The sequence below is a fragment of the Talpa occidentalis genome, unplaced genomic scaffold (genome assembly GCF_014898055.3).
Source record: "Talpa occidentalis isolate TD23 unplaced genomic scaffold, MPIMG_talOcc4v2.1 talOcc4.2, whole genome shotgun sequence".
NCBI classification, from domain to species: Eukaryota; Metazoa; Chordata; class Mammalia; order Eulipotyphla; family Talpidae; genus Talpa; species Talpa occidentalis.
In genome coordinates, this window is record NW_023602073.1 from 118,171,382 (window position 1) to 118,191,267 (window position 19,886).

At 35.7% G+C, this 19,886-nt stretch overlaps 1 protein-coding gene across 1 annotated transcript in view; it reads right to left on the minus strand.

Annotated features, from left to right (window-relative positions):
* Nucleotides 1–19,886, minus strand: part of MAN1A1 (mannosidase alpha class 1A member 1) — a gene marked incomplete at its 5' end in the record, with an annotated part of 173,424 nt that overhangs the window by 74,730 nt on the left and 78,808 nt on the right. Inside the window, one exon of the mRNA XM_037518772.2 lies at nucleotides 312–406. Coding sequence (XP_037374669.1) covers nucleotides 312–406 — 95 coding nt within the window. The remainder of the gene's footprint in view (nucleotides 1–311; nucleotides 407–19,886) is intronic.

Consider the following 19,886-nt stretch of genomic DNA (forward strand, 5'->3'; position numbering starts at 1 on the left):
GAAAATGAATAACTATAAGAAAGTGAAAATCAAAATCAACAAAAAACTATGAACCAGAGACACTTTTTGGGGGTTGGGGGGCGGGAGGGGAGGGATTGGGGTCAGAATGGGGGGGTTGCAATTGTATGGGGAATATAAAAATAAAATTTATTATAAAAAAAAACTAATAGTTTCTAAGACAAGGATAGCAGCTAAGACACAAAATGGTGTCAATAACAAACATTTTGCAAGTAATTATCCACTGCTGTTTGTTAGAGCACAATCTTGAATATTTCAACTGGAAATATGTTGTTGAAAATAAAGAACTTTACCTTTTTAAGTTCAGCAATGCCCAAGGTATTCCAGAGGGAGTATGAAATGCAGGAAGCAATTTTATCCCAAGTTCTACTGCTTTCTTTCGAAATATCTGAAAAGTTAAACAGTTAATTAAGCTATTGTAAGCAAAACAATGTACTATATACTTTTCCACATTGAATTTTTTTTTAAAAGATAAGTTTCTCAATTAATAGAATTACCTAGAAAAGTAATATTGTCCCAGGGGTCATCGTGCTCTGGGGTATATTTTAGGAGTTTTGATTATACATTAGAATAATGTGAGATTTGAAGAATATCAATTATCTGGTTCGCATTGCTGAGATTCTAATTTCTAGGATTTGGAGCAGTCAGACTGGAATTTTTATTTTTATTTTACTATAGGCATTATTTATTATTTATTTATATTATTTTTAACTGAGGTAATGTTGGTTTACATCATTGTTTGTATTTTGGGACTACAGGGTTTCCAACCTCTTCCCCTCCAAGTGTTATTACCATTGCGCATCCACCACCAAATCACTGTAGTCCACTACCTTAGTCCACTCTGCTCCCTCCCCTCTGCTCCTTTCCCCCTCTGGATTCCTCAGTTCTATAACCAATTTTCAAGAGCAGTTTTTAAAGTTTGGCTTTCTCTGTCCCTTTGTTTAGTTTCTCTATATTCCGCTTTTAAATGACACCTGATATTTATCTTTCTCCTCTGACTTATTTCTACTTATCATAATCTCTTTCAGCACCATCCATGTTGCCACAAATAGCAAAAGTTTGCCTAATCATTATTTTTAAAAGCACCACAGAAGATGTCAGGAGATCTTGACATAATGGGAGAACCACTATTATTGGTGGATAAGCCCCAGATTAAAAATCAGGAGATCTGGTCCTGTTTCGCATCACATATATCAGGGCACAGAGAAAGGAGAGGTTTTAAAAGGCCATGCATTCCAAGCAATTTGTATGTCCTCTCAGTCCTTTGTAGTTTTAACTTTCTCTGATGTTAAGTGTAGGTGATATGGAAGATATAAAGCTAAAGTAGGTACAAATTCTGCTCAGAATCCAGTAAGAAGATAATACATACACATAGACATCTAGAACACAGATAAAAAGAGAGTTGGAGATAAAATTACATAGGCGTTCATATGATGTACAATAAGATGTGCATCACATATGAGTTCAGTAAGATGCACAGTGGTGAAGACATTTAGATGAGGATTGAATGCACATGTTATAAGGACTAATAAAACCAGAGATTGGAGTGATGAGTGGGAACTGAAGGGGGTGTCTCTAAAGGTATCAGTGCAAACACATAGATGGGAGCCTGCAGAAGTAATAGAACAGGTCAGTTTGCATGACAGAAAATAACACTGGAAAGTAAGATTGGATATACACAGCATGGGCCCATATTACAGAGTTATAAATGTAAGGCTAAGAAATTTATCCTGTTAAAATGGGAAAATATGGAAAATTTTTCAGTGGCCAGCTCACTTGCACAGAACTGTACTTCAACAAGATGAATTAGATGATATCCATTCAGATTTAGGTCCAAAAAAATGCTCTGAGTTAATTTACTAATTGAAGGAAGGACTGTTACTGCTTCCCTGCTGTAGCTGTGGCAGCAAGCAGGGCTTTGCATAGTCGATGTTATACTGTATGACTGAGCAGGGTGGACTGGGAATGTACTATTTCTTTCTACCTCACCAGAGGGGTGACATAGGTTGGGGAGCCCTGAAAAGCACGGAGAATAGAAGCAAAATCCTCTTTCAGTCTATGGGGAAGCAGTCATTAAAGCCACTGTCAAAGTAGTCATGTGTGGCTTCTCAGGAGGGAAAGGTTCCAGACCACAATTCCTGTTCTGAGATCTGAATCTCCACACAAAGAAAGCTAGTCACTGACACTCCAAGACTGAGGCTAAAGATAATCCAGTTATACAAATGTAGACACTCATTTCTGAATCTCTGCTTTTTCTGAAAATTAATGTCACTTAGCAATGAATGTTAAGAAACTAATGAGCTTTATTGTAAAAATTTGCTTGACAATCAATTTATAAAAGCTAACTAACTCTCCCAGTGTATAAAAAGGACATGCATTTATAGTATATAGAAAGCACTAAAAAATAGAGGTATAATTCCCCCCCCACAAATTATTACTTTAATTCTCTTTAAAGTGGATAATTTCCTTTTCCAACAATTAAAGGTAAAAGAACGAAAGGCAAAAGAAAAAAATAGGCCAGAAGGTGTATACTTCCTTCCTTGTTTTTGCTTTAGGCTAGAGAATCGCAAATTCTCTTCTGCTGTAAGGAATCATCCAATCACTGCTCAGCAACAACATTGTTTTCACCAAACTTTTAAAACTTAATTAACTAATTTTCAAGAAACTTAGATAAAATGGAAGTCAAATTATGCAATTAAAACACCATCGTGGATATTATAACCAAGCATGGGAGTTAAAGCTTTGGCTTTGAAAACACAGTACCTGTTTTTGATTCTCAGCTCCACTTCCTCAAATTGGGTAATTTGGGGAACAGAGCTTAATCTCCCTGTGCCTAAACTTCCTCGTCTATACAACTGGGGATAACAATAGTGTTTACTATTTTAAAGGCTATGGAAAGAAATGAATGAGCTATTATATTTAAAGACCTTAGGACACGTAGTGTTCACTCTAAAAGGTTAGTTATAGTTTTTATGATGATAAAGTACAGGCATGTGCTTGTGGGTGTGTCTCCCTATCCCCAATACATACACATTCACTATTACTTATGGGTGTCCAGTCTCAGGAGCTAAGCCCTCAGTTCCCATCACCCATTTGCATTGCCATTCAACTTCCTGTTCTAGCTCTAGTTCTGTACTTCTACTTACATTTTCACATCACAACTTAGGAGTTTTATTGTCTTCTGAAATTTAACATGTCCACAATGAAATCAATCATTTAATGTTCTATGCTACCTGCCCCAGTTCCATCATTGACACTACTGTTTTGCCAGTTCCTGAGGCTCAAGAGAGAGACATTTTGACTTTTGATTTATTACTCTTTAGTCATCAAATATCAATGTTAATTTCCCTGAAAATGTGTAATATGCAAGCCTATTATCTTTTCATGATATAAGCATAATCCATATGCTTTGATTACTGGATATAATCAAGGCCCTGCTGAAAAAGAAGGTCTTCCTACACGACTTCCATTCCCTTGGGTTTTCCCTCCTGTCTTCATCAATTTGTATCCATATGGGGGCCTCCCTGGTGGCACAAGGGGTTAAGCACAGCACTATGAGGCTATCCGCAGCCTCTGCAGCATGAGTTCAATCTGCCAGCCAGCCAGGGAGCTACCCACATGGCGCAGCAGACCTCTCCTGACTCGCCTGCTGCTCCCCTCAGCAGTGTGTTTCAGTCAATCTGCCTGTTCTGTTCCCCACTCTGTCTCTGGTGAATCCTCTCACCCCCGCCCCCCTCCATCTCTGGCCTATATGCATAAATGGAGTTCTTGTATGCATAAATAAATAAATCTTTTTAAAAAATTCTGTATCCATATAACCAAATTTCTCTTTTTACCATACAATGTTCTTGTTCAACAAATTGTAATGATCCCCTCTGTTGTCTAAAACATCAGGTCAAAACTGACCTACTGATTTCTCAATGACCTCTATGAATCAAACCCAACTACTGTTCTCAAAGACCACTCTGGCTCCAGCATGAACCTTATGATCGCAGGCACCCATTTCAGTTCAGTCCACTCCAATTATCTTTTCTTTTCCTTAAATGTTTATATCTGGCATTATGGAGTATGCTATACTTATATTGCCGATGTAACTGACGTATCATAATGAGTAAGTTTAAGGTGATCAATGTGATAATTTGGAACACATATATATGGCGAAATTGCCACCATGATAAGTTTAGTTAAAATCTCCATCTTTATTAATAATTACCTTTCTATTTTTTTTCTGTGGTGCACCTTAGCATATATATTTATAAAGTGCTCTCATCTTGAGACACCCTTTTTGGCTTTCTTTTGACCAACCCAAATTCATCTATTCTTCAAGCTCTGGTCAAGTTTGAAATCCAGGCCAAGATCTTTGCCTTCCGTGTGAACTCCTACATCAACAACTGGCATCATACAGTGTAGCATTTGATTATAGAAGCCAACATATGGATCTCTGAATATTTTCTGGCATTCACCCTCATTTTCTTTTCTTTCTACAAGTAGAGCAAAAGATCTCCATTTCTCCTTTTATTATATATCAAACCATATCAGGTCATTTTATACTTAAATTTACTGCGATAACCACAGAACTCATAGCAGTATAGGTGGGGAGACATATATTCTCAGTTAACACACAGGAAACCTGGCCCTTCCCATATCAAGGCTTTTGTCCCTACTGTTTCCTATGGTCACAATGTTCTTTGTAGTTTTCTGCATGCCTTATCATTCTTTTTTTTAATTTTTAAAAATATTTTTAATTTTTTATTTGTTTATACAAGCACTGGGTATAGTCAGAAGCGTGGGAGGGTGAGAGAATTCACCAGAGCCAGAGGGGAGAGCAGAGCAGGCAGACTGATGAAGTACACTGCTGAGGGGAGCAGCAGGTGGCAGGAGAGGTCTGCGCGCCATGTGGGACCCTCGACCAGTGGCCGGGGATCGAACCGGCGCTGCAGAGGCTGCAGGCAGCTTCGCAGCCCAGCGCTCAACCGCTGCGCCATGGGGGAGGCCCCATGCCTTATCATTCTTAACTTTAGGATCTACCAAAATGTCCCTTTTAAGGGAGGTCATTCTTCTTATTTTTTCTTTTTTAATGTAGTTTCTCATTCAAGTTACAGTGCATTACAACATAAGTTTCAGGTGTGCAATCATAAATCATAATCTGTATACAAAGATGTATAAAGTTTAATACTTAAAGTCCAATTTTATCCTTCACCACACAATTGGTCCTTTTTACCCAATTTATCCATCTTTTCTTTCTTCTCTTCTAGTAACCACTAATTTGGTTTTACAGTCTAAAAAATTATTTCTGTTTTATTTAGTTCATTCATTTATTTGATTTTTCTATATCAAATATGAGTGAAATCATGTGGTGTTTGTCTTTCTCCATCTGACTTATTTCACTAAGCATAATATCATGTAGGTCTATTTATGTTGTGCAAATGGTAGGATTTCATTTTTTTATAGTTGCATAGTAGTACACTGTGTATATATATACACCACATCTTTATCCTATCATCTGTTTATGGACACTTAGACTGTTTCCAAATCTTTACTAATATAAGTAATTCTGCAATGAACACGGCAGTACAGATCTCTCTCTGAATTAGTATTTTGTATTTTTTGGGTAAATACCAGAAATGGGATAACTGCATCAGATGGAATTTCTATTTTTTTTTATTATCTTCATAATAGCTGTACCAATTTATATTCCCACCAACAATTTACAAGGGCTTAAGGAAGGTATTTGTTAACCACCCCATATGAAATTGGTCATTCTCATTCATTGCTTATTATATCACCTTGTTTATTTCTGTCCCATTGTCACACCCAATTATTTTATTTGCATATGTAATTACTGTTTGTTAACTCCACTAGATTTAAGTAAGCTTCATGAGGGCAAGGCCTTTTATTTGTTACCATAGATAGATAGATAGATAAATAGATAGATAGATATATGTATACCCCTAGTCTTCAGCAAAGTAGTCAGTATTAAAATGGTTCATTTAATAAGTGAATGAATCAAAGATTAATAAACATACCTGAGACACTATAATGAGAAATCACTGCTATTCTAGCATTTGCTAAGTGCTCTATTTCACTAATTTCTATTGTCTGCAAATAATTATGTCAAGTATTCTAGTTTCAAACTTGAGCACAGTTACAAAATAGTTTTGGGTGAAACCATGAATTAACCTATTGATATTTAAATGAAATTATATGTGAGCTGAATCAATTTTGATTCTTAGTGTTTCATGTGTTTCCTCATGAGATATAGAGGGAGATTGTATGGAAAAGAACTCAGATTCTTGGGCCTCCCCTGGTGGCGCAGGTGGTTGAGTGCAGTGCTGTGAAGCTGTCTGCAGCCTCTGCAGCACCGGTTCGATTCCGGCCAGCTGGTGAGGGTCCCACCTGGCGTGACAGACCTCTCCTGTCTTGCCTGCTGCTCCCCTCAGCAGTGTATTTCATCAGTCTGCCTGTTCTGTTCCCTGCTCTGTGTCCGGTGAATCCTCTCACCCTCCCGCACACCTGGCCTGTACCCCAGTTCTTGTATAAATAAATAAATCTTTAAAAAAAAAAAAGAAAAAGAATTCAGATTCTTAAAGAGAATATCTTCTCTACCTAAACTGGTATACAATTAAATCCCAAAGTAGCTTATAAAACTTATACTGTTAAAAGAATGAAGAAAAGTCACAAATCATTCTAATGAGCAGTTAAGTTTTAATTAGCATATCTGAGAAAATGTGCTAAAAAACTAAAAATCACAAAACTTGAGTGGACCTTCAAATGGGGCAGCATGATGGACTGAGTACTGGGCTCAGGACCAACACTTGGATCTTAGGATTAGCTCTACTACAGCTTCAATATGAGACCTGGACACATCATGTAACTTTTCTGGTTTTCAGTTCTCCTGGAGAAATGTCAGAGCAGGAATATAATTTCTTCTTCTTTTTTTTTTAAGATTTATTTATTTATACAAGAACTGGGGTATGGGCCAGAGGCACGGGAGGGTGAAAGAATTCACCAGAGACAGAGTGGGGAGCAGAACAGGCAGATGACTGAAAACACTACTGAGGGGAGCAGAGGGCAAGACAGGAGAGGTCTGCCGTGCCATGTGTGTAGCTCTCTGGCCGCCGGTAATAGAACCCATGCTGCGGAGGCTGCAGACAGCTCCATAGCGCTGTGTTCAACCCGCTGCGCCACCAATGAGGTCCCAGGGATATCATTTCTACTTTTGATATATCAGTGAAAAAACTAACACAGAAGTCACAGAGCTAGTACTAAAATGTCACTAGCAGAAAAGCAAAATTATCTTTTTTATAGAGAAACGAAGTGTTTATTTGCTAACCAATTCTTAGTCAATTTTGGTTGCCAGCATTTGTTGGTACTTATATTTGCTGGGGAGGATTTTATAAAGAGGGCAAAATGGAAAAATTATAGTAACTAAAATGTAATACATGCTCATTCAAGAAGACATTTTCATTTTTTAAAAATGACCATTAAATGGGGTTTTTCTGTAACTCACCCCACTCAATATATAGCCCAACAGGAATCGTCAAAGAGATTCTGTATTATAGAGATTCTGATTAAATTCATAGCAAAACTCAAAACACTATTTGCTGAAGGAAGGCTGGTAGGATATGATGAAATGGCTTCTAAAACTATCTTTCAAGCATGTAGTTAATAGATTTCAGTAATAACTTTTATGGTTTAAAGAATTTCAAGATAACTACATCAAAATTGTATCTTTTTACTACACTTAAGTAACATCACAGTATTATTGCTGCTATGTTAAAAACACCAGATTTTAGAATCTAGCCAATAAAAATATTTATCTTTTCACTTTACCCTTCAAATAGGATTAGATATAAGGCTGTCAACAAGGGGTATGGCTTTTTTTTTTAATTTAATTTATTTATACAAGCACTGGGTACAGTCAGAAGTACAGGAGGGTGAGAGAATTCACCAGAGCCAGAGCGGGGAGCAGAGCAGGCAGAAGGACCGAAGTACACTGCTGAGGGGAGCAGCGGGCGGCAGGGGAGGTCTGCGCGCCATGTGGGACCCTCCTCCGGTGGCCGGGGAGCATCTGGGGATCGAACCGGTGCTGCAGAGGCTGAGGGCAGCTTCGCAACCCAGAGCTCAACCGCTGTACCACCAGGGAGGCCCAGGGGTATGGCTTTTTTTGCCCTTCCAGCTTGCAGATCCCTGAAGACTTGTACAAGAATATTTTCACAACAAAGCTAAGAGTAAGAAAAGAAGAAATGAGTAAGAGCAGACGGCCATGGAAAGAACCAGTTTCAGTTCACATATGCTTCAGTTTTGAAACACACAATCAATATCAAAACCTTTCTTCAAATGTTCATGAGGAAAACTTCACTGTTAAAAGATCAAGTATGAATTTCCTATTAGTATAAGCAGAATTTACCTATTACTCATTTTTCTACATAAAGCTTTTAACACAAGATGCCATAGATGTGATAAATATTTCTGGTTGAAAATAACTGAAATAACCCATACATCATTAGCTGAGTTGATTAACTTGCACATAATATGGGCCAAATTTAATCACTCACCCAGTAAGTATTTATTGAGCTACTCTGGCTTTTCAATTTTGAGTAGAACCTCTAAAACTTTAAATACTTGAATAAAAATATATAAAAAGAGCTAATCTAGCAGAAACTTGGAGCTGGGAGGGACATCATATGTCACCTAGCTTCATAATCTTGGAATATATAGATGAGGAAAACTGAGGCTATGACAGGTCCTATTTTACTAGTTAAATGCTCTGGATGTGGGATGGTTTGATGACAGCTACAGTCAGACCCACAATTCTTTGATCAGAGGGATTATCCCTGTGAATCACTCATGTGCATGTGCACACTTATCTTCCATTGCCTTGTCCCAGTCTTTCTACTCTCTAAACAAATCTTTTAAAAAAAGCAAAAACTGAAGCTATTTTTTAAATTGAAAAACTTGTTTTATTTGTTAAATTGCATTGTGAATTTCATTTTTTAACTTATAAATTTAATTAATTGAATACTCTTGTCTATTGTTTTAACTTTGCTGTGATTTAGTGCAAATCAATTTTTATTAGCCTTTAGGCAATTAGATGAAGAGAATACTCTTCATTTTTCTGAAAAATTAAAGCACTAAGATCCCCCCAGCTTGTTTACTCAACATAAAAAGAATATGGACACTAACTTGCTAGTAACCATGGGTCATAACTCAGAAGAATCTATATAACTGAACTTTAGATTTGAGTTCCAAATGTATGAAAGCACAAAGTTGAAACGAAAGAAAGAATTGATAAGTATAATTAAAAAATCTAAATGTGGAATGCTTTAGTGAATAAGCATTTTAGATTTATTTGAGACTTTTTTAAAGATGTTTATTCTCATGAAAAAATTAATAGCTAGTGAAATTTTTTTAGAAAGTTTGCTTTTTATACTCTCCCTTAGTCAAAATGAATAGATGTTGCTAAATGAATCAATAAAAGTGTATCCTGACACTAATTTTCTCCCTGAGGGAGGGCTCTGATTTCATTCCTTAGCTACTGAGTGGGGAAGATTTTATAAAGTTAAAAGGGCAAGATGAAAAGTGAGGAAGAGTACTACAGAGAATTCCAGGCTGTTCTTCAAAATAGACTGACTTGAGCACAAGTCAGTGTAAAATAAGCAGGAAATCAGGAGGCCTGAGTTTTTGTTCCAGGTCTCCTACTCATCAGTTCTGCCACAATGAAGGTGGGGTTATTTCACTTTAATTTTCTCTTTTGTAAAATGAGGGCATTGCACATGAAAATTTCTGAGTTACTTTTCTGCTCTATGGGATCTGGTTTTAAGACTTAAAAGGCACTTAATGCTTCCCAATGTGGTAAGGGCTATCAGAGAGACACACAAGAAAAAAATAAAATCCTTGATCTCAAGGAGCTTACAACTAGGAAAGCAAGTCAGCCATATATAACTATAGGAATGTTAAATGTACACCATAAGACAATATAAATTAACATATAAGTAGAGAATAAACTGAGTGACATATAGGCTGTAACTACAGGAAATAAACAAACAAAAAAGAGACTGAGTTTTATCTCAGGCGAGAGTTAAGATTGGAGAGATAGCACTTATGTGGTTGTAGATATATGTCTATGGGGTGGTGGTTATGTACATGTTTGTGCACACACTCTATGTTAATACAGAGGGTCTACAGGGTGGTAAGAAAGAACAAGTTAAAAAAGATAAGCCAATAACCCTAAATGTCAGGGAGAGAAGTTAAAGGGTTGGTTAAAAGAACACATCAAATATCTCTAGGAAGTCTCAATGCTTACCTTAAAAAAAAAAAAAGATTTATTTATCTATACAAGAACTGGGGTATAGGCCAGACATGGGGGGGGGGTGAGAGGATTCACCAGAGACAGAGTAGGGAACAGAACAGGCAGATCAACTGAAATACACTGCTGAGGGGAGCAGCGGCCAAGTCAGGAGAGGTCTGCTGCACCAGGTGGGTAGCTCCGGGGATCGAACTCGGGCTGCAGTGGCTGCAGATAGCTTCATAGGTTGCATCTTAACCCCCTGGGCCACCAGGGACGCCCACAATGCTTACTATCTTAATGCTTCTCACTCAATAACTGGAAGGATGTCTGGATCACTGGGTTCCTAATAGGACACAGAGACATGCAGACGTTCTGAGTGACTATGGAACTCTCCGTAATTATAAGGAGTAAAGTTCTAGTACCAAGAATCCAGCACACAGAAGCTATCTGATAAAGAGCTTCATTTGTTCTAGAGGTAAATGGGGCAAAAGGGGGGTTGGGAAAAAGGAAACAATATGAAAGAAAGTTACATGTCCCTCTTCTAACATGTATTTATCATGGAATTCAAAAATGTACAGAAAAGGAAAGGCAAGCCAATGGCTATATATTTCTCATGCTCAGAATTACCCTTAGGTTTAACATATATTGTTTTATCTTAGTTCTAACTCCTGAAGCACCTGCCCGAGAAAAATATATAACAGCACCATAGTTCAGGTCATTATAAAATGCTTCCTGTGGGTGGTTAATCTGCTCATTCTATCTCAGCTTAGGTTAACATCAAGTTACCGACATGATGTTTTAAAAAATGGTGTACTGCTAATAATATTTAATGTTAGATAAGAATGCCAAATAGTTTCTGAACATACATTTCATATCTAAAAGATAATATGGATTAAAAAAAATGCCTGCTAAAGAGACAAGAATTATGAAAGCACATACTCTATCTGGTTATGATTTCAAACACAATTTGTGGAGTCCACCACATAGAAGTTAATATGTGATAGTATACTGTTAAAAAAAAGGGAGTGCTTAACTACTTACTATTTACTGTTACTTTTGCAGTCAAAATTCATGTGAAATATATGAAATCTAGACTTGGAAACATTTGTTGAATAGAAAAATAAGAGGAAGAAAATGACAGTCTCATCTATGTAAGTACAGTGTGCTTCTTTGGCGTTTTTGAGTTATAAGGCCCATCTCTACTAGTGAATTTTTCCAGATACTGAGTCTCACCTCTGAAGAGCATTGAAATATTTATAGTTTAACCTTTTTATCTGTATTAGTTTTAAAAGCACATTTATCTGTTCTTTTGATTTAGGGAAATGTACAGGGAACCTGTCCTGATGACTCAGCATCAGCATCAGATGCAGACACCAAGTTGGGGCTGAGAGATCTAGACTCTGATCATTAACTGAATGATCTGTATGATCTTGAGCACTCACTTGAGCTCCTCTGTGCCTCAGTTTCCAAATATGTGAGTGGGGAATCATTCTCCCAAATTACAAGATGCTTAATGTGATTAATGCACAAGTGCTTTTTAAATCAAAGAGCAATAATAGCTATCATCATCAATGTTCTTCCTTACAAGACAGTGGTTCCCTCAGGAATAATTTAAGTATATGACTATTCCACACCCCCTCCACACACAAACACACACACACACACACACACACACTAAATGGCCCCTCAAATTGCTGAGCTTTAATGTCTGCTTTCTATAGTCCTATTGTTTCTTTCTGTTATTAGCTATTAGTTCATTATAATGTGTCTTGTTAGTATATACATGTATTTCTCTAAGTTGTTGACTAATTTTGTAAACAGTTTTCTGACTTAGGGCCTGAAGTCAAAAATGTCCTCCATGTCTATCTTAAAGGGCAGGGGCTTCAGGAAATGTATCCTTTCTATGTCATGTGACTGGCTCTGAATTATTAAATCTGTAGATATGAAAAAGCAATAAATTAGCATATTATTTAGCAGCAGTATTTTGCAAATTTACAAAGTAAACTGAATACCTATGAATACCTATGCCTGAGTTTTTCTTTGCTTTTTTTTTCAAATGCAAAATATAAGTTACTCTCTTTTAATGCTATTTAAGTGAATATAAATCTATTTGGTTGTGTGCTAATCCCATCAAGTTGGTTTTTGATTTCTGTAAAACCCTCCTTTATCATATGTTATATACTGATACCTCTAAATTGCCTTTGAACACAGAGTTCATAAATTTATTGTGAGCTGATGGATGGGCATTTTCAGATATCAAATGGTGATGTCACTTGACATAAACTGGCAGCAATTTTATTTTGTATTTCACTTGCGTGAAAGAGCAAGTTGAACCTCTCTTAGAACTCAGAACATTGAAATATTTGTTCTTTGTTCTCCCTAATCTTTTATTCCCCACACCAAAATTAAATATTTAGTTTTCATTATATAACGTACTCATTATTGAAAAAATCATACAAGTAGACAAATATACACAATTGTAGAGCCCGAGTAACCCTATCTACTTAGACACAATTATTAACATTTAAGGCGTTTACCCTTCTAATGGCATTGACTGCATTTTTTTAAAAAAGTCATCATTCCATATTTTAATATTTTTAATCTATCCCTATCAACTTAATCTACATTAAATGCAATGTTCTATATCAGTCATAGTAAACATTTTCTGTTAGATAATAAGCATTTCCGGGTTTGCCAGTCATATACTCTTTATAGCTCATGGAGTTTGACTTTTTTCTTTTTTAATCTTTCAAATGTAAATACCATTCTTAACTCTGCTCATACAAAATTAGGTCTCAGGCTGAATTTGTCCAGAGGTCTGCAGTTTGCTGTTTTATATTAATGGATACATTTCTGTAGCATCTTTTTTAAAAAAAAGCTATATAGTCTACCACTGTATGGCTCTGCCAGAATTTGGCCTGTCCCCCATTATTGATGTTCAGGTTCCCACTATTTTGATATTACAAACAGCAATGAAATGAACATACCTGTACATACTTAGTTGTACATATGGCTATTTGTTCATATTGAATGTTCTCAGTGCAGTTTCTGGTTAGAGGTATTTACTCATTCATTTACTCATTCACTGTAGCTATGGGGGTCAGTCAGGGCAGCCACAGAGCAACATGCAAAGGTATGGTAGTACTGTGGTTGGTCAACCTTTAGATTATGTCAACTTGATTGATAGCATCTTAAATATTTTTCATTTAAATTAAGATGTTTTACATATTTTCATATATTCTTCTTCATGACATCACATCTGTTTTTAATAGATCAGTGTTATAGTCAAAGTATAGTACCATAAATATTCAATGAAGCAGTGCTTTATATTAATAACCATTATCAGAATAGCCAATGTCACATAACTCAGTATTTTTCTCATTACCAGAGTTTCAAAAATATAAAATTGAAATAATATGGGGGCATGTCCCCATTGAAAGGCAAACACAAATAATAACCTGAAACATAATTTGTCTAGTCCACTGTGGTCACTTTTGCACTATTTGAATGCTTTTCAAAGCTATTACACACACTTACATACTTCAGCATAGCTTAAACTTTCTAAATTATAAACTTTCAAAAAGGGACCTCTTCTATAATTCTGACCTTTTAAAAATGTCAATTTATTATTTCAACAGATATTTATTGAGTGCTTATGTACTATATGCCAAGTTGACCAAGGCACTTGGAATACTTAAGTAAACAAGACAGCTGTGGTCAATGACTCATAATAACACTTGTTTTTGCAGTAAGACACTGGAAATCATCCACAGAGCAGTATTTTATGATACACAGGAAAGAAACAAGTAGCAACTTACATTTCTTCCACAAAAAGAAAGTGAAGATAAAATATAACATTGGTGTGAGTACTGCACGAGGTAATCAGGCAAATGCTTGCCAACCGTCTAAACATGTAAAACTAACAAAAGTGTCAGAGATACAGAAATCACCTTAAGTAGCTAAGGAATTGCTCTGTTAGATCTGTTCAAATGAAGCAGCTATAATGGAAACATCAGGAGAACAGCACTATGTGTTTAAAAAACTAAGACTCAGACACAGAAAAGGCCAAGGAGGCCATTTAAATATGGAACCAAAAAAATGTTAAACTCAAAGAAACAATATAATGGTGGCAGCTAGAGGCTGAGGTATGAATGGTGATACAAGGACTGTGGGGAGATAGTGGTCAAAGAGTATATATTTCCAGTTTGAAGACGAACATTTCTAGGGATCTAATATATAGCACAGTGCTTACAGTTAACAATACTGTTTATTTGAAGTTGCTGAGGGAGTAGATCTTAAATGTTCTCACCACAAAAAGGAAATGGTAACTAGGCCAGGTGATGCAGGTTAACTACTGTGGTAATCATGTTGCAATATGTCTGTGTATCAAATCAACACACTGTACACCTTAAACTAACACAATTTTTTATGTCAATTGTAGCTCAAGAAAGCTGAGAAAACAGACTCAAAAGATCTAACGTAAAGAGCAGTGAAGAAAGCCTGGCAGTGAAGGATAACAGTGTTAACAGTATTTAGCATATAGCAACTTAATAGTGTCTCAACTCAGTGAAAGGGCCAGTCACAGAATCATGGTGTAAAAGAAACAGAGTTAAAAGCTCTTCTAATATTATACAGCAATACACTAAATTAAAAACTTGATATAAATGCTGAAAATTTTATCTTTTAACAAGATAGAGTAAAAGTAGGCTAGAGTTACTCTGGCCTTAATTCTAGTCACTATAAGGCAATAAGATTTCCAAAGACTCTTTAGAAGTGTTCATTATATATTAGAATAATGATGGAAATTTGTATCACATATTTAGGGATTATAGTTCTCTAGGGACTATAAGAGAGTTCTTCTATTTATTTCCTTGGCATTTTCCTGAACACAAATGAATTCCAAATAACATATTTAATTTATTTAACCCAATAACTTCTGACACTTTGTCAGATTTTAGGAAAGATGCTCTATTATAATCCCCAACAGAGGAAATGTTTTTCTCAACTTTTTATCTAGTAAAATCAGGACATGATTTACTAACACCTCAAATCAAGATAACTATTTTCTTAGCTAATTTTTTAAAAAAGGAATCCTGTTAATTTCAAGAGGATGGTTTCATGGTATCGGCTCGGTGGTTCTCAAAGTTTGGTCCTCAGACCAACAATATCAGCATCAATGTGGAACTTCTAAAAATGCAAATGTCAATTATGTTTAAAATAATGTCAATGTGTTAAAAAAAGAAATGTGTTCCAAAAAAATGATGTCAATGTGTTTATAAAGTCTCAGTTGGCAGAGCGTGAGATGCTCAGAAAAGCAAACGATCAACCCCAACCAAGATTTGTAGAATCAGAAATCCTGAGAGCAGAATCCATACAGCTGTATTTTAATAAGCTTCCTAGAGATTCTGATAATATACGACAGTTTGAGAATCACTGAACTAGATAGACTCAGGTAACTCAGTAAGAATGGGAAATAAATTGATTGAAAACAACATTTGAATCAAAATATTTATACAATACCACAAGTATTTACTATTTCTGCAATGATTCAAGGAATAATCTTTAAAAATCTTTAAGTTTAGCAAATGAAAAAAGAGGTACTAAGGCCATGTGATGCTGAATCCGCAGTTTAACAGCCAGCTCTCCATTTGCTGTTTGCTTGATATTTAAGAGCAAATGGGACAGCCAATTCCTAAGCGAATGGCAGTCATCACTGCATAATTTAGGTCTTATGTGCTTGCTACTGTGGTTTTGGAGCTCATTTTACTGTTTAGTCATGTCTCTAAGTCACTTAATAGCATTAAAATGGAAAGATAGAGTCAAATTTATGAGGCCAAGAACAAACCTTTTGTGAGTACTTTATATCACATTGAGAATCTAATTATTGGTTCACGGTACAACATTTATTAGTTTTTTCTCTTTTCATACAGTCTCTGTTGCAAATCAGCAAAAGACAGAATTCAGTTTTCCATGACCATTTATATGTAAAGTAGTTCTGATACCTATTTGTGGTAGCTCACAGGTAAAATAACTTTTAGCATAGAATTAGTCCTACAATGTTAAATACATTATTAAAAACAATTACTTTTTAACAGTGAGAGTTATGCCAATATTATAGATCTGAAATAATGTAATTGAGAAACATCTGCCAAATGACAAATTATTTATACTAAGAGTGTGAAGAGTTATGTGTAACATTTTTAAGATAAATTTTTGGACTCCTTTTCATTAAAGTTCTTAATAAGGAAAGAAATGGAAACTAGTGGGCATATGTAAACATTTCTTGACATCTAGATCCCTTGGGAAAAATTTCAAATACTTAAACATTTTTAAAAGTTGCCTAAGGCCTTCCCACTTCCCCATTTATCAGTGACTGACTAGAATCCAGAACTGGCATGGAGGGGAATCAATATATTGGTTTTGTGCTGGTTGAATAACTTTTTACATTTGAAAAGTCATAATAATTTTCCACTAAGAAATGCAAATGTAAAGAAACTTTAGATGAAGTAATTCACAATATACAACTAATTATAATCATGGACCACAGGAATTCCAGGAAAACTGATTTGCAATTGAAATATTTTGAGGCAACTCCTCTTTACCCCATAAATCTTTACCCCTTCCATGTCCCTCTCTCTACCTCTTTTCTTTCTTGCTTTCCTTCACTCTTAAACATTTTCCTCTTTTATAGTTTTTGCAATAATTTACACATTTATATGTTGAACTGATAAAATCTCAAGATATAAAGAACATAGAAAGATTTCACTCCAAGTTACCTCTAACATGCTAACTATATTTGAAAATGAATATGCAGACATAAAATGTAAAATCTCAATGATATGCTTTGTTTATATTACTGTTTATATTGAGCTATTTAAATGGGATGGCAATCTTGGCAAAAACATAAGTATTGAGGCAAACACCCAAGTTCAGAGATGCCAGGAATGAGGATGTTTAAGTAGGTTTTTATTGTATAGCTTCCCAAGGAATGAGCTGCATAAATTATTTCTGCCAAGTGAAAATAGCTGATGCTTACATAGTATTCAATTTACTCCAGTGACTCTTCCACATGTTTTTCATCTACTGTCACGCAATCCTTCCAACAAGCTTCTGAAGTGGGAGAGATATCATCCCTAGTTACAGTCATATAAAGCTGGGATTTGAATGTCACAGTTTGGTCCCTGGTCTTGACCCCCTACTCCATGCTGCTGAAACCAAGTTTCAGTACAGCTCTGAAGGAAAAGAACAATTGTTATAAACTGGAAATGAATCGATGAAAGAATAGCTTCATGTTTCTACACATACTTGTTGCAAATCTTTGGATGATCTGTTTCATAAAGTAAAAAGATGAATGCTATATATCAAAATACCTGTTCAAGCAGCACTTTAAGACATGCAGCATATTTATATATACTCTATTTTTTTTAATAGAGGCATGTTTTTATTTTTTATTTATTTGTTTGTTTGTTTGTTTATACATGCACTGGGTACAGTCAGAAGCGCGGGAGGGTGAGAGAATTCACCAGAGCCAGAGTGGGGAGCAGAACAGGCAGAAGGACCGAAGTACACTGCTGAGGGGAGCAGCGGGCGGCAGGAGAGGTCTACGCGCCATGTGGGACCCTCCTCCAGTGGCCGGGGAGCAGCCGGGGATCGAACTGGTGCCGCAGAGGCCGCGGGCAACTTCGCAACCCAGCGCTCAACCGCTGTGCCACCGGGGAGGCCCTATTTATATATACTCTATATATGAATTATGCTTATGTCTGAAATATAATTTCTAATCCATACATATCAAGCTAACTCATGTATGTTAAATAGCCCTTTTGAGAGAAAAAGAGATACAAAATAGATCCCAAGATCCAAAATTGATTGTACCAAGCTTGACCTTCCCTCTGGTTAATTTATTAAAATTATTCATTTATTAATACTTACTCTCTAGCCCACAACACAGACATTCAAAATGCACACAGCCCAGTGCAATTAATAAGACACACATCCTAGTAATTCCAATCCAGGTCAAGAAACAGGATTTGCCAGTCATCTGAGAAGCCGTCTCTGTGTGCCCTGTCCTAATCATAGTTCCTTCCCTCTCTCCAAAAGTAACCACATACTGGCATTTATTCTCTTATATTTCTTTACCAACAATGTTCACAATCTCAGATACTATAGATAGTCTCACTCAAAAAAAAAAAAAAAAACAAACCCAAAATTTAGAGCTTTAAATTTCTTTTAAACCATAAGCTCTCTCTTCCTTTTTTTTCCCCTTGTAATTTATCTAGAATAATTTGGGTCATGTGAGCTATAGAAGTCACATTTTGCACATGTGTAGTACAGTATTTTTCTTTCTGTATTGTAAGCTGGATTCTGAGATGATCTCTTTGGCAAGACTTTTGGTGATATATTCTTTTATCAGGAGGCACATATGTGGTTTGCAAGCCTTTGGGAAGTTAGCAGCCATTGATTATGATGGCCTCCATCCAGTAATTCATTAGAGGTTATATATAAATTGTGACTTTCTACTTTTATCATTCCAATTTCACTCATTAACAGAAATAATTTTATTAACAGCTACTTGGCTTATCTACTACTTGGTTACCAGTAATACAGTTCACATAGAAAAAGCCAAATAAATTCCTGGTTCCTTTTGTCAATTTGCAAGATAATAAACTGTTTCCCAGTCATTTTATGAAGGTGACCAATTGGTTTTGCTTTTTAGTATTGGTAAGAATTTATCAATTTCAACATACCTAATGGATTTTAATCTGTTACACTTCTTACTTTTGCTGAAACTCAATACTCTTATCTTTTGTCAGCAGGAACTTCATTTGAGTTAATTCCTGAATCCTTTTGACATAACTATGGTAGTCTTTGTTAGTTAGCTCCTGTGCCATTTCCCCCAGAACCCTGGTTAGTGAAAAATAGGCTTTCGGGACCTCATCTGGGTGCTAAGGATGCTTTTGAGTATTGAATTCATTGTTGTTTCTAGGTCACACACACACATATCTTTGTTACACACAAACACACATGTATATGACTATATATTTTAAATATCGAATGTCTTAAGTCCATACTATTATTTTCAATTCATATTTAGAACTACAGTGTTTTACTTTCTAACACTTTTATCTTAAAATTTACCCACTTAAGGTATACATATCAGGGGTTTTAATAGTCATACTAAATGGATTTACCACAATAGACTTTAGATAATTTTTTACAAATGTTTTATCTGTAGGTTTAAAATCTGGTGATTTCTCTTACAAATACAATTTTAAGAAGAGAGAGCATCATATTATTATAAAAGTCTACAGTTACAGGCTCTCAGATCCTATAGCTAACTAACATCTATAACTGCAAGTACAGCCAGTGTTTGAGAGTGAGGAGAATATAAAATTAAAGAAAACATTCTTGGATTTTTCTCACATCTCTAGGTCTCCCAAACATTTTTATTTTATTTTTTATCTTTTTTTTTTTAAAGATTGGAACTTTTTTTCCCCAAAGATTTATTTATTTATACAAGAACCGTGGTACAGGCCAGATGTTTGGGAGGGTGAGAGGATTCACCAGAGACAGAGCAGGG